This window comes from Balearica regulorum, chromosome 3 (assembly GCF_011004875.1).
Source record: "Balearica regulorum gibbericeps isolate bBalReg1 chromosome 3, bBalReg1.pri, whole genome shotgun sequence".
NCBI classification, from domain to species: Eukaryota; Metazoa; Chordata; class Aves; order Gruiformes; family Gruidae; genus Balearica; species Balearica regulorum.
The window spans coordinates 92,650,458-92,666,666 of NC_046186.1; the positions used below are offsets into that span (position 1 = coordinate 92,650,458).

Here is a 16,209-nt window from a genome sequence, read left to right on the forward strand (position 1 = left end):
CTCCATTCTCTTGCTTTCCATGGCTTTGCACCATGATGGCTGTTGGAACTATCTGCCAAACACACCTCCTGTTGACACACTGGCTTCTTTCTGCATCCTTTTCCACCTCCCTCAGGGCTGAGTTCTGCACGGCATCACATATGCCACTAGCACAACTGAAGGTAATTGACTTGAGAGCACAAATGTAATCTGCCTGTTCTCACTGCCTGAACAAAAGTTGAAATAGAAAAAAAAAAAAAAAAGAAGAGTGCATCAGTGGGGGAAAGGGGAGATTTAGAGCTGAAAAAACCACCTTTTCCTGCTACAGCAGATGGCTCAGCGGGCAGGTGGAATTGCGTTGATTTGACGTTGTCCCATACGACAGCAGCCTGTGATCAGACAGCAAACTGGCAGCGAAGGCAGGCAAAAAAGATGATAGGATCAAAGAGGCTGTCCGGCAGACGTGACTTATGAGCTATTCTACGACAGAAGGTCAGCTTTGAGATTCAGTCCTGGGAACATTGGGAGGCCAAGTCACTGCAGTCCCCAGTCCTAACACCAGTGAGACTGGACCAGCACAACCCATATCAAGTGAAATAATAAACAGTAAAGGGATGTGCCATTTGTCACGCCCCACGAGAGTTTTGATCCATGCAGCATCTCACATGCAGCCAGGGCCACCATCCGCTGCTTCCTGGGAAGTCACACTCCCTTCCTCGGTGCATCCGGCTGGGACTGTGATGCTCTATCAGGGAGGAGGAAAGAAAAAGGGACTCACACGTCCCTTTTCGATGTGCCCTGTCTGTGCACTGCACTGGGGCACCAAACCAGGCTGTCCAGTTAAACAGCCTCTCAGTAAGAGGATTACTCAGTGGACGTGGCACCACAAGCCCTTTCCCTTTTTCCAGGTAACACCAGGTGAGTGCAGCACAGGTCACATTTTACAAGTCACAATCCCATCCTTTAAGGTTTTCATCTTCAATTATGAGAAGGAGTTAGGAAAACAGCCCTGGCTGCTTTTTAGCTAAGCTGTCCTAAAACCTCACTATATCACCTCCTCACCTCCTGCAGCATCCCCCAACTTAAAACCCCACTGCATCACTAGTGGGGGGATGCACAGGATGGGGTCACTGGGGACACGGTGCCCACAGAGCAGCGGGATGAGGGCGATGGACCCAGGCCTGTCGGCAGCCCTGCGTCAGGTGGTTACCATGGTGATGGCAGCGTTGCCCAGACAGCATGTAATCCCCTGGAGCCAGCAAAATGTTAGCCCCTTGGTCTGTAAAGCAAGTTCAGTCACCTCTGCCTGCTTGTGCAGAGCTGTCATCTTTCCTAGCTCTTGGGATGCCCCCGGCCCCGATGTGCAGCCCTCAGGCCACCCCCTAAGACACTGGCTGCTCAGTTTCCTGAGAAGCTTTGCCTGAAGCCAAAGCTGCATCTGCAAAAGAAAAGGGATTTTGTTCATTTCCCAGAGCACAGAGCTGGGCTGTGACAAGGGCCACCACCCACTCAGGTACACCATGACCTGCTCGGGAACACTGCCTTTCTGTATTCACAGCCCTTCCTAACCTGGGGCCCAATAAACAAGTGGGCTTAAAATATTTAGAGGCAGAGAAAGCAATACTGTGCATGTGTCTTTTTTATACTCTTCTCCAGGCACTGCCTACTGCTGAAGATGGGAGGAGACAAGCTTTTGGCATGAATGTTCTCACTCCTGATGAGTGCAGGGCTGGGTGGATTAACTTGCTCTGGAAGTTTGTTCTACCCTGATTGCCCAAACTAACTGTTTATGTTATCACAGGGTTGCTTACAAGCATTGGAAGATGCATCCAACTTCACTAGGCTGGGTTCTTCATGGGCCAAGGGCCACACACATGAGTTCATCAAGCCATGGTGTTGCACGAATAGGGGAAGCGCAGTGGTGCGAGTTAACAGTGTTCTCAACTAAACACTTATGTAAAAGACTATGGGCTGGCGTACTGCTTGCTCATCCTCCCTTTCGAGTAGTACCACCCCTGCTTGGTGTGAAGGGAGCGAGTGAGAGATGTCCCTGCCTGGGTTTGCGTGTCCTTGGAGCAGCATCCAGCTCTGCGCAGCAATGAAGCCAAAGACAGGCATCAGTTGACAGACGCTGCTGAAGCGGGCTCAGAGGAGAGCAAAAGAACAACTCAGAGGTAGAAAGGAAGTGATACAGATCTGCAGCCCATGGGCCTCAGCATAAAACTTCTCCCGCTGCGCTGCGCTGGCCATCAGTGGAGCTAACCTTCCACTCTAATCACAATCATTAAATTCCTGCTAACGCCCCTGTCCTATGTCTGTCCACACTGCTCTGTTATTTGTCACCTCCCCACACGGTGAGCCCGGCTCCCCACTGCTGCAGCTCTCATTAATGCTGCTCTGACTGGCTGATGAGGCAAGCGGCAGCCAGCTCCGGAACCCAGATGAGTTTTGTAGACAGCAGGGGATGTTTATCCAACATGGAGGGGATGAAAGTACAAACAGAGAGACCATACAATTACTCAGGCATTGCACAGGGCCACTCTCATTAAAGACGGTCTCCCTGACAGGAATTAATCTGAAGTGACAACCCAGTGAGCTAATTTAGCAAATGGGTCTGGGGCTTGGCCCGGTGCAAATTACAGGGGTCTGTCTGGCAGGTAGAGCTGAGCCTGCTCCGAGGAGGGAAAAGGCAGGAATGTGTTAAACTGGCCCTGTTCTGGCCCGAGCCTGTGTATCAGAAGGTATGGAGGAGACAGCAGCCTCAGGTCTCCTTGAGGGGCACAACGAAGATTAAACTTCCCTACTGCACCAATACCTTCTCCTTCCTCTTTCTCCTGCAGCCTCAGGTCACAGATGGGTTCCAGCTCATTAAGTGCACAGTAATTCTGCCACTATCCCCTGTAACCGTAACCACCAGGCCAGCTCAGATCTTTCCTCCAGGATGCAACCTGCTTGCAATATTAGATGGCTTTTCTTTTCTCTTTAATGTTAGAGGAGAGCTCTGGGAGGGGATAAAATACACAGAGAGAAACAAGCAACTTAAAAGGCTTTTTATTTTTTAAGCAAAGATCTGGTTTGGGGAGGCTGCTTTGAATCCCCAAGCAATGAAAAACATTTTCAGTTGGAGCGCAATGCCTCAGTGCCTTTCTATGCTGCAAGAACACATGGAAGGAAAAAAGATGAGCAAACAAATACCCCAAAAGCCTCATGGCATCTGCCCACAACCAAACCACCCAAGGCTGTGAACTCATTAAGTTCACTGGCTAAGGTGAAGTAAGGTGGTCGGCATTTGTATCAGTTGTCTCGGAGCAAGAAAGGACAAACCTCCCAAGCCACCAAGGACAGGTGTCTGTGAGGCCCCTGCAGTTCCTCAGTGGGGATGTTTTCCCCTCTGAATTGCCACTCAACACAAAGCCACTGCCTAGCCCACCTGACCGATGTACTTCAGGAAACAACAGCCTATTTGTCAAGACATAAAACAGAGGCTTTACGAGAAGCTTGCTCCACATTGCTATCGTATGTGCTTTGCCTGGGTCAGTGGCTCCAAGCTGTCAGGCTGTTTATTTGGTTTTAATCGAAGGTTAATTCTTATTCTCCTGGAACTGGTACATCTGCTGTGCTGCTAGCCTGCTCCTCAGCACTGGGAACAATCAGCTCCTGTGGAAATGCACCTGCTCATCTTGCTGGGAGCCCCCATGCATTGCTTAGGAAACCAAATTCCCCCCAGACTGCTTGCAATCCCCCCAGGAATGCCCAACCAGCCCTCAGAAGCTGTTGAACAGGAAGAGTTGGAGGAGCCACAGCACCAGCCAATTAATAAACAGCACTTTGACTCTCACCCAACCCCATTTTCAGCAGCTGCAGCAAGCAAATTTAATTCAAGGGTTCCCAGGTGCCTTGCAAAGCATCCTGCTACTTAGGGATCTTCATACTACATATGCCAAGAGCTCTCCAAGCAAACTGTGGAGAGCAGCAAAACATTTTACAACCAATGGGCATCCCAGCTGGTTGCCCTTTGGATTCCAGCTCATCAAGAGTTAATGTCTTCTAGACAACCCCTCACCACCCTGAGAGTGCATGCTGCTCCTGCCTGTTCATCCTTAAGGTGCTGAAGAGCACCTGCCACCAACCACTGAGGCTGAGGAGCTCCCAGAGCTGGAGGAGAAGGTGAGTTGGCTGGCTGGGTAAGCTTTCATCAGCTTGATGCTGGCAATAAATCAGTCGTGACTGGCCGCGTGTAAGGCCTGTTTTCATCTGAGGAGAATACTTCCACTGCAATCCTAGCTCTCTAGGAGGATTTCTGTGCCACCATGGCCAGTGCCTGGAAGCTAGCGTATCCAGTGAGGAGGGCGCACAGGCAAACAGTGGCTCCTCATTCAGGCAGACAAATCCCCTTTCTTAAAAGCTCTCCAGCCAGCAATGTTTTTAAGCTTTTAAGCTTTTCAGGGTTGTATTCAGTAATGTCACCGTGTTCTGCAGTCCAATGATGGAACAGCAGGACACGAAGCTCAGTGCAGCACAGAGAAGGTGCAACGAAGCAGCAAAGCCTGCGGGATGTGGACGAGGGTGACGGCGCAAGGGAAAGAGTGAAAGGTCGGGACGTGTCACAAGGCTCCTCTGGGACAAGGAAAGGAAAGGAAAAGGGCTCTGTGAGACCTCAGTATATGGCACATGGGGGCGGAGACCTCACCATGAAATGCAAGTGTCTTCATCAGAGGAGGGCCAGGAGGAGGCAATTACATGAAAGCCTTTTCCAGAGTGTTTCCTGCTTGTACTTGACAGAAGAGGGAACAAAACTTCTCTGCTTCCTCCTCTCTCTGCCCTCCCTTATTCAGACACCACCACAGTGGCACCTGTAGCCATTTCTAAGACACTGCCCATACGTGAGACTGGGCTACAGCAGGGCTGCGATACAACACTCCTCTAAAACACATCACTGAATAGTCACAGCTATGTAGTAATGCTGCAAAAGAAACATTAACAGCAGTAACCGATGGGATATGAACAAAACCAGGGAGGGTTAAATTCACATGGGCACTCAGCCTCCTTCATGTCATAACTTAAAGCAGAAATGTGATTTTCCCTTTTCTTGATCCCTTTCAGTAGGAGCTCAATGAGGAACAGATCCAAGATTACTTTTAGGCACTGTACAAAAGGAAAAACCCTCAACATCACTGGAGAAGGATAAAAATCACAAATTAGTTCATTGAATTGCACTGCTGATAATAGCAAAACTCAGCCAAGAGGGAAGGGGTACTATGACAAACTGCCTTCATTATTAGAGGCTCCCCTGTGTCCTGTATTATTATTAAGCACTGACAATGTGCTCCGCATGGTTTGAGTAACAAACAAAGGCTGTCCCACCCCAGAGAGCTCACAATCAGAGACATAAAACTGGAGCCTACTGTGCAGAACTAGACAAAAGAGACATTTGGATCTTTTTAATTATTTTGTTTTCTGTCTACAGTAAACAAACTTTTCCTTGCAAAATGCATTTGCTTCCAAGCTATCACTGAATGGCAAGAACCACCAATGTTAAGTGTCCATATTTTGAAAAAATGTTGAACGTGAGAGCTTTGCTGACTGTGGATCAAAGTAATCCTACTAGGTTAACGTGCTCTTTAAAAACATCAGACTCTTTTCCCTAACCTTCTCCAACAAGTGATCTCTTCAGATTTCCCTCAGTTCTCCCCCTCCACCCTCTGATATGATTTCTCTTTAGACTCAGAAACCTTGAAACCCACTTCTCTTCCCCTGCAGAGTTTATACAGTCCAAATAGCTTCATTACTGTGACAGTATGAAAGCCCTTCTGCAACACAAACAGTCGATGACTTTTTCCTGCAGTTCCTGCCTGGAGAGCTCTTCAGCTTATTCCCTTTATTTCATATGAGTGAGGAGGATGGAATTCCACTCGCTTGAATCTTTGGCCTGTAAAATCTACAATACCTACTAATGACTGTGGCGTTTTGTTCACATTAAAACCCCATTCAAAACACTGAGCATGAGCAGTCCGATGGGAGGCAGCAGGGCTTTGAAAGCTCTCGATCATACCCAACACCAGATGTAAAAACGAATGCTGAGCTGCGCACTTGGCCTGTCTCTTCCATTCGGTGGGGAAGGTGCAAGACCATCTGGATGTGGCAATTTCATCACCTTCAGCTCTTAATCGGCAAGGAGACGTCAATGTAACTGCCCCCTGAGAGGTTCCTCTTCCCAAGGGCACGTGCTAAGGCTCCAGAAGAGCAGACCTTACCTGCCGGACTTCCAGTCGGTACTTCAGGATGGGATCCACAGCATCGGGCTCCTTCTGTGTCCACTGCAAGACGTAAGAGTAATTCTTGGATTGCTTCTGGCTCAAGGTGGGGTTGGGAGTGTCATAGTAAAACTCTGGGCTGTAAGCTTTGGCTGGAGTGGAGAAAAAAAAAAAAAAGAGGAAGGAAAGTAGAAGAGGGGGATCAAGGGGAACATAAATTACAAAGAGATGTGGTGAGAGTGCAACAGCTCCACTTGCCCAGCTCATCCACTTGCCTTTGACATGATGGACACCTTTACTATTGTAGCTGGTGTTGCACTGTTGTGCTATCGTTCTCTGTGAATCACTACTGCTTTCACAGCTGAACTACTGGGAGGGTTAGCAGCCCTGCAGTACCAGTGGGGCATGACCGACACCAAAGAAGGCGGGAACAACTTCAGTTCTTCAGCTGGAACCAGCTCTAATCTTTTCTCTCTTACTTTGTAGTTAAGATTGAGGTAACAGCTTTAAACTGGCATTTCTCCTGTTTCATCTGCTGCTTTACAGAGTCTCCTGCTAACAAACCCTGAGGAGAGATCATTTGGCCAGTAGGTCACAGGAAAAGTGTTATTTATCACACAGGGACCATGGCATTAAAAAGGAGACCTTGCTCCCTCTGCATCTCCCCTGCCTCGGCAACACAGTGCCCCAGCCTCTTTGTAACACGACAGTCAACTCGGCAGCAAAGAGGATGCTGACCTCAGCCTGAGTAAAAACAGCGGGAGCTTTTGCATGGGTGGAGATATCTTTTTCTAAACCCACGTCTCCCCTTAAAAAACAGAGGGCAGCAGGAGGAAGGAAAAGACAGGAGAAACGATATACCAGAGAGAAACTGGATGATTCAAAGAAGAAGGGATTTCCTGTCATTTCCCCAGCCGCTGCTGTCCTGAACCACTACCAAACAGAATTCGAAGGCTACTGCCATGCAGCCCAGAAACTGGTGGACTAACGCACAGGGCCCAGAAGCAACTTGAGCCCTTAACCACATGTGGTTTTACCCTATTTGAAATTACCTTCATTTCACCCTGTGCACTTCAGTTTTTGGCAGGTCCTGTCCTGGGCTAGGCAGGAACTGGACCTGAACAAAAACGCTCCTTTCTGGGTTCAGGTCCAATCTGGACCTGCACAGACCAGAAAGAAGCCTGGGCAGCAAGGGATGCCAGAGAGCAGAACTGGCATAAACACTGTCTCCACCAGGCAGTTGTTTGCACCTTTCCACTTGAATCACAGGCCCTGCCATTCTATGTCGTTATAATTAGGCTCAAAAGGATTCAATGCTTATTTTTTATGAACTCAGATGGATAATATTGATGTTTATTTCCAAGTCCTTTTTTTCTTATTATTTTTATTGACTTGAATTTTTGCACAAGCAAGAAGTTCAGAACCACCTCAGAGACTAATTGCTGCTTATTCAACTTGTATTGACTGTGGAAGTCAAGCTTTGTAATGGATTCCGAAATAAAATCAGAACTGATGATAATCATCATCCTGCATGATATTAATTCCTTATTAATTGACTCCAAGATGGAAACGGAAGCTAAAAAAAACCCAACAAACCTTCTAACAGAAATGCAGCACATCGAGATACTTTTGGAACTTCCTTTCTGGAAACTTTTACCATTGCTGGAAAGTTTTGTCTTTTGCTTACAGCTGACAGGAAGAGCTGAAGGTTACTCACTCCATCTTTCACAGCTTTTCTGTGCTTGGGGCTAGTGGGAGTGCAGGTGGCGACCAGTATGGGCTGCCCTGATAACCTGCTCAAGGGGAGCGGGTTGGATGTCTCGCTATCCTTCCCAAACACCTCAGAACGCTAATCTCACATCCATAGAAGAAACTAATCCCATCCTGGGCAGATTTATGAACTCTGTTTCCAGTACATCTGAACACCTCACAGTCACAAATGAGTCACTACCTCCCTGTCAGATAGGAAAGTTTATGGTCCTTCTTTCACAGAGAAGGACCAGAAACAGACTATGCCATCCCCCCCTGCTCCCACAGGATGGCTGTGGCTGATGGGAATTAAAACTCCAGTGGTCCTGAGGCCAAGCACAACAGCCTAGCCACTGGATTATTTGTCAGGTTGCTCTACAGGCTCAGAAGGTCTAATTGCTTTGTAACTGTCCAGGACACAGGCAGAGAAGTCTGGAGCTAAAAAGCCACCATCAGATATCAATGCCTTGGAAACAGAGAAGGGATGCAGGAAAATAAATGCTTGCTGCTTTCCTGATGAGTGCTCTCTAGGGATGAACGCTGCTTTTTGCTGAGGGGATCTTCTCTTGTGGGGCACAGCATGGCACACCAGGTGGTAAAATGTATTTGTTACTACTTCCAGCAAGAAATTCAGATCCTGGGAGCATTCCCAAGCTTGCTAGGGACACAGTTTGCTCTGGTGGCTCAGAGTGGGATATGATTTGCCATCACTTAATGACATGAAAGTTGCAAGCATATGAAGAAAGGGTAGAGAGGGCCAAAGCTCTCAAGCAAAATCCACTGCCAGACAAATTCCAGGAAATCTCAAGGGGTGAGAGCAAGGTCCTGAAAAGAGGCCCAAACACTAGAAGTAGTCTGGGCTTCCCCGTTTCTGAGAGCATCTCAGAGTTACAGCATACCTGAGCTTTTCCAAACCCTAGGAAAGATTTGCTTCAAAATCAGGCCTCTTTGGATGTTATTTATTCTCATTTGTTCAGCCCTGACTTGAAAAGTATTATAAATTGGCCCTGGACTGAAAACCCAGTATTTTGGCTGAATTTATTGCTTACTAAGGCAACTTCATTGGAGACCTTGTCGAGAAACTGGTGCCCAAGTCAAATCTGGGGTCATGGGAAAAGCAGATTTAATGATCAGCTGGAGAGGCTAGGTCAGATGTGTGGTTTTAAATGCTATAACTCTGCCATCCCTCTTTGCAGTTGCAGGTGCTGAAGAGGAATCCTGTTATGGTGCCTGCTGGATTCACAGAAAACTGTGAGCAGCAATTCCACTGAGTACCAGTACCTATTCCCAGCTCATGTTTGTCCTAGCAGGCATCGTGAGACACAGACAGACAGGAGACACAGGGAAGGTACAGAAACACGTAATACAGTTTGTTTGTTTTTAAAGGAGAAATCAGATATTTTGGAGCCTGTTGGGGCCTTTCACTCTCCCTTGGTCAATACTTATCTATGATACAGGTTGTCCAAGCTTGAAAGCTGAAGGCAGTCTTAAGTCCTGTACCTTTCAGGCAAGCAAACACAGCTAAAATGTACCAGTGGCTGGCACCAACTGCCCCAGGTCCATCCCAGGACTGCCTGAATGATGGAGGCAGATCTCCCTGTTGGCTTATGGAAAGCCATCCCTTGTGAACACAGTGCCGTGCACAGAGGAGGCAGCAGAGGTTGCTTGTACTGGCCCCAGTTTATTGGGAGCAAGCTTCCCACCTCCGTGACCGCATCCAACAGCTCGCTCCAATGTGTGCCCTGTGACTTACCAGACACCTGGAAGAGGCAGGTGGAGACCCCCACGTCATTGGAAATGCTGCACTCATAGCTACCGCTGGTCTCCCGGCTCACGCTGTCCACCTTCAGCTCCGAGTAGTCCTGCTGCTCTGCCAGGGGCTGCGCCAGAAGGGTCCCGTTGAAGCGCCAGACGGAGGTGGCCACCTTCATGGGGCTGCCCTTCAGCATGGTGCAGCGCAGGGTGACGCTGCGCCCCATGCCCTGGCGCATGTCCTGGAAGGCCGGCTCCACCACGGGGGGGACTGGAGACCAAACAGAGCAACAGACAGGGACGCTGTCAGGGAACAGCCGTCTCGCTCAGCACGGTCACCCTGGTGGTGCCTCTGAGGAGACAAGCACCTATGATTTCCAAGAGGATATTTATTTTCTGGTGCGAACTAGGCTTCATCAAACCAAAAGCAGCAATAGTCATCTGACATCCCCTTCTGACTGGGCTGTGGCTACCTCCCACCTCCCTCCCATTTATTAGGTAGGGGTGGCCTTTAGCAAGCACTCATCCCACGGTGAGACACTGCTTGGAGGAGCTACCAAGCCCTGCTCTTTCACGTGAGAAGTACAACTCCAGCAGCTGAGGGCCACAGGTTGGATTCAGTCCTCAGATCCTCATCAGAACAACCATAGTCCTCGTACCCAGCATAAACTGCACTCCCAGAGCAGGCAGGTATGCTCCTAAGCAGTTACACTCCTGTTCTTCTGGTCAAGGTCTGACAGGTTTATGAGGGACACCATGTTCAGATGGAGGGATACGCACTGGCTGTCCCCACAGAGCACAGACCTGAAAGGGTGTTAAAGCGCCTCTCCCAAATACATCAATATAACACATTAGGGACTGGCTACAGGGACTCTGGGTCCTATTTTTATCTCTGGCAACAATTCCCCGACATTCATCTTCACCACAGATGAAGGTGGTGCATATACTGCCCCAAAAGTCTTGCATGCACAGTGTCCCCTCTCCCAGGGACACAGATGCATCTGTGTGTACACAGCGTACGAGTATCCCCTCCACCTGGCAGCCCTTGTTTGACAGTGTTTTCCAGGTACCTGTTCTCAACTCTTAGCCTCTGGGCCCTTTGCTGCACTTAAGTGGATTAAAAGCAGCCCTTGATTGAGCTCACGTTGCCGTGCTGAGTGGCATGGTCAGCTCATTACAGATGGCTTTGCTCGCAACGTGTCTCTGCGGGTGCTCCAAGTGCTGACTTGCCTTTGGCTCACACGTCTCCCACCTCACAGCGAGAATAATGTGAGAAGTTGTTTGATTAGACCTAGTGCCATGGATGTGTCATCTCCATCCCTAGCTGCTATCCCATTTCTTGGGTCACATCTGCTCCTTAATTGAAGCCGGTGGGGTCTCACATTATAATCAAGGCCAGCTGGTGATGCAGGAGAAAAAAAAAAAAGAGAAAAAGGGGAGAGAAAAAGAGAAAGGAAGGCTTAAAAGAAGTGGCACAGCAGCTCCAGATGTACTCAAAGCAATCTAGGAGGAGAGCGAGCAGTGGGAGAGCAGCTTCCCTCACTGCACCGAGCAGCGCCTGTGTACGGAGCTGGGACAGAGGAACAGAAAAGGTCTGAAATTGGAGAAAGTGCCCCCTGCAAGGATGTACGCTGCAAGGAAAGTGCCCCCCTGGACCTCACCGAGGTAGCCTCTGGGGCTGGTAAAGGGTCACAGAGGAGCAGGGCTGGGACAATCCAGATGCTTCCTTAGGTCACAGGAACAGCAGGGCAGCTAAGGATGCAGAAGATATTAAATGTTCTTCAGCTGGGAAATGGGATTTACTTGATTTGCACTGGGATAGGCTCTGGGCCTATGTTATCACCTTGAGAAGGGAATGTCTGAAAGTGCCTATACAGTAAAAACTGATTACATTTTCTCCTCTTGTCTCTGGCACTAGGAAACACCCAAAGAGCATTAACTCTGCAGGTAGTCCTGGAGCCCCTGGGTTTTCTGGAGAGAGCGAGCTGAAGCAGGTGATATCATCACTGCAAAACATGCAGTACTACGCCGAGGGGCCGCTATTCCTGAAGGCTGCCAGTGGTTATGAAAGCAAAGAAAGGTCAACAGCAATTACAGAGCCAGACATCAGCTCTGGCCTCCAACGCCTACTGGAGACCCCACACTTCTTTAAGTAGGTTGTACACAAAACAGAGACCCACCACCAAGACAGGGATTCAGTCTGCAAATCCTAGCAGATAACAACACAGCTTTTTCTCATCCCTGGCTTAAACACAAAGGAAAGCTTGTTTAAATGAGCCTGTGCTCCAGCTACCCAGAACTGGGAACTGAACAGCTCCAGTACACCTGAGAGAGTGGCTGTCTCGGAGCAGAGACCTCCAACCTGACTTCTGCACAGACACCTTAAGGGAGCTGCAGGAAATTATAATGATTTTCCAGGTGTCTCTAAAACCCACAGGGAAGAAGCATCCTTACTGGCTGTAAGGAAGAAGTATCTGGCTATTCTGGATCACTAAGCTGCCATGGTGCTCTTTGGGGAACTTGGGTATCAGCCCCAGTTTTTAGCCCAGTTCCAAAGGCAGGTCCTTGTCTAGAGCTCCTCAAATGCCTTTCTGTATCTCTCCTGAATTCCAGTGCATGCAGCTGAAGTGCTCTTTTAAGCAGCAGCCACATTGCAGGCAGCAGGGTGCTACGCTTCAAGGAGGAGGTAAAAAACTTGTCTGCATATACAAGGCTTTTGGGATCCCCTGGTAAGAAACACAGCAAACAAATATAGACAATTACTGTTTTCTCTCAGCACACAGCTCAGCTCTAGAAGAGCTAGCTGGCAGGAGGAGTGACAAAAGGGGTGAAAGAGGGCAGCACATTACCGTTTGAGGCAATGTTGAAGGAGCAAGGCTCCTCCAGCAACCTTGTTAAGATGCAGCTGCTATGAAACACAAGGCAAGGCAGCCTACCTTCACAGCAGAATTATTGTGCAATAGGAGAAAACATAAACACTCACCTGCTCGTTAGGAGCAAATCAAATCAGCCAAACACAGGTGACTTACTCCAGCATGCCAGGCACCCCAAAGCAAAGGTGGGCTGTAGGCAGCTCCCTTGCTGTGAGCCAGAGCGGATGCTGTGCACTGAAAGGTTGCTAAGCTAGCACGGTGTTCACGATGATGAAGGGCAAGACTGAGCGAAGCACAACAGAGAAATGTCAGCTGTCAAGGGGTGTTGCTTTGTGCCCCAGTAACCTCTTATTTTCTTGGTTTTACTCAAAATAACCAGGACTGAAATGCTCATCCTGCTAGATGAGTGAGAAGTGCACTGGCTGTGGAGCTGTGGAGCTGTGGTCAAGTCTGTAACTATTTGTTTTAAGTCTGGTTTTATTTTAGCCTTGAGGAAGAGAGAAGTGTTCTTCCTTACAAGAGCCAAAGTTCTTGCAGGACAGACCTGCACTGTTGTGCAGTGAACTCCTTTCACTGTTACTGTGCTGTCCTGCTTGAGCACAGCTCAAGAAGGGGCACTCAGTGGTCTGTGCGATGCTGTCTGATGGCTGCAGGTTCCCATCAAATTCAGATGCCTACAGAAGGCAGAGATGCTTCTTTCACCAACGATGAAGTCAGAGCATCCCAGGATGGCAGTGATGCACTACAGAAAGTTTTTCACTTATGGAGTAAATACAGAAAAAAAAAAAAAGTGATTTTTTTTTTCCCCACTTTAAAAAATGGGCATGTTGTCATGAGGCTGCTCAATCTGATATGGATGAAAGGCAAAGAAAGGCTCATATTGATTGGAGTAGACTGATGCACAGAAATCAGTGACAAGCTTAAACACAAACCAACATATGCAGAACAGGAGAACACCAAGTGAACAGACCTCGCATTAAGAGCTCAGTCAAGAATTGAGAAGGTCGAAAAATCCTAGACACCACAGTAGAACACTGCTATGCAAGACACATGCAAAGTCTGCTTTCCCACAGTAGTTTGAAGACTCCGAATAGCATATCCTGGTCAATTCCCAAATGCTGGTTTGTTTTGAAAGGACTGTCAGAGCTGAGGAGCTCACTCATAACCTGCTTCCTGACTCACAGGCAACCCTTTCCCCTCTGTAGCCACTCTGACCAGCGACTGACAACAGCCATCGCTGTAGGTGGTCAGCTGCCCACATTGTACTGCTGGTCTATGCAGCTGCCATGGGCTGCTGCACTCTCATTGTTCTACAGGGATTTACTTCCCACAATGCATCCTCTGCTGCAAAGAGCACCACGGCACAGCAATATCTGGGCAGAAAGAGGGGCACAAGCAGAAAGATGGCCTGCCTGAGGTCGCACGAACTGGCAGCATCAGACAGAAGCAGTGCAGGAGTTCTATATCCTGACTCACACTTCAGTCCTTAGTCCAGGCTTCCTCCCCTGTGAAAAACACCCTCTGCCCTCCAGAGTCAGTCATCATTTACATTTTTATTTAAATCTAGAAAGTGCATCACATAACACAAGTGATGCAGATAGCAAGCCTTGCTAGATTAGAAAGCAGCTTTATTTTCAGCAGCTCTCATCCCACTCTGCGGAATGACTCCCCCTCCAAGCTTAGCCATGCAATCACAACGCTGGAGGGACTCCTGCTTGTAGCGTTCACCTTATCACCCATGTGAGAGCTAATTGACCACTCACTTGCTGGATTAACATTGCAAAGGACACACAGATAACCTGGTACGAAAGACTGCATCTTCTGGTTAGTTACAATTATTAGCTGTGTTTCATTATCCAAAGTGGCTAATGACACCAGGCAGTAATCTCTCTCTCTGTGAAAAGCAAATCAGCACATGCTGCTATTAGGGCGTTACGAGACCTATATGACCCCATCCAGCATCCATTTAAATTCTGATAAGCACCCTTCTGCAGTCTTCCCTAATCTTCCCTAGACAACCAAAGCTATCCCAGCAAAAGGTGCCTTCCTTATCCAGTCCCTGGTCCCACAATTTGAGGCAATAAAGATGTCACAGGCATCAAAGATACTGCACCCCTGCTTTCACAGCAGGTAGAAACTCCGTGGTTTCAGCTCCTGGAGAGACCAGAGCTCTCCACTTGAGCAAGTGGGAAGCTCCTTTATTGTCACAAGGCTGGGAAATCACAGCTGAGCAATTCTGTTCCTCACAACAGCACCCACACCCCAAGATGGCACATTAGGCTCTAGCAGTTTTCCATGTGGAGACAAATATCCAACTAATATTTACAAGCCCGGTCTCATCGGCTTATTTCTGAGAGATGATATAATTGAATAGTTAGAGGAGGGGAGATGGAGGAAGGCTTGCTCAACCTACTTCAGCTAAAAGCCAAGATCTCTTTCTTTCATCTTCTAACCCTTTTGCCTTTGCACTTCAGCCTCCCCCTGTATAAAGAGATAAAATGCGTATTTTTTTGCAAAGTGCTTGAAAGCCAAGTTGCAAGTATTGTTATTTCAAACAAAACAAATTTGAATACATTTTCTTCTAGACAAGTGGAGGGACCAGAGAAGCAGGGCTCAGAGCAGAGGCAGCTTAGTTCTGCACTAGCTGACTGCTTTTAAAAGAAGAGCAAATGAAATGTATTCACTACCAGCTTTTCTGCTTTCTTCTTCTCTGAACTTTCCAAGCCAATTAGCTCAACCGGTCTTCACCTTGTTTTAATAAAGAGGGATTTACTAAAGGATTTCCTCTTCTGCATGACGAGCTGTGCTGATTAATACATAAGACCTCTAGCTCACTTTACGGAGTGCTTTGAAGAAAGTCCATCCTGGGTGGGAATTTCCAGACCTTCTGCCTCACACATATGCCTCCTCAAAAAAAAATCTGTCCCAGACATGCTGGAACTCCGCTCAGACTCACCGCCCAATTAATTCATGTTAACAAGATACTACAAAGACAAGTATTCTCCTACAGTGTAAAGCTACCTCATTCCCATGCCTCACTTACCTTCAAGTGCCTGTTTCAAAACACTATGCTCCTCTAATTGAAAAAGATAAGTGGGAAAAGATGGTGGACGTACACATACACATTTGTATGTGAAATGCATGCTGATAATCCTCCTCTCACCCACATACCACCCAATTAGCAAAATTCTGCACAAGAGAAATAAAGAGGGTGAGAGAGTGGGCATTTCAGAGCTAATACAAGACCAATGGCATAACCCAAATCTAGATTTTTTTTATTTTTTTCGCCACAGACTAACATAAAAATATCATCTCTAACTCACAGTCAATTTTGCTAGTTATAGCATGGTGAAGCAGGATGACAGCTAGGGTAGATCTGGGATTCTCCCGCCCACCCGCATACTCACAGGAGGGGACACCTCCATGTGTAGCAGTGTCAGACCACCAATTCTCTGCTCAGGTTCTGCCTCTGTCTTCTAGAAGATAACGAGATGTCAGCTCGTAACCATGCATCCATTATTACATGCTTCTGTTTAACAAATTGGGCTGGCAGCGACATGCCATTCCCAATAGCATATAAATAGTTTAGATACAAACATTCA

The 16,209-nt window shown here is 47.9% G+C and overlaps 1 protein-coding gene across 3 annotated transcripts in view; it reads right to left on the minus strand.

The window, feature by feature from the left end:
* Window positions 1-16,209, minus strand: part of MDGA1 (MAM domain containing glycosylphosphatidylinositol anchor 1) — a 144,253-nt gene that overhangs the window by 43,954 nt on the left and 84,090 nt on the right. For all 3 annotated transcript variants that reach the window (XM_075750087.1, XM_075750085.1, XM_075750084.1), the window contains 2 exons: window positions 9,736-10,005; window positions 6,234-6,385 (listed from right to left, as the gene is read on the minus strand). In XM_075750087.1, the coding sequence (XP_075606202.1) occupies window positions 6,234-6,385; window positions 9,736-10,005 (422 nt within the window). The remainder of the gene's footprint in view (window positions 1-6,233; window positions 6,386-9,735; window positions 10,006-16,209) is intronic.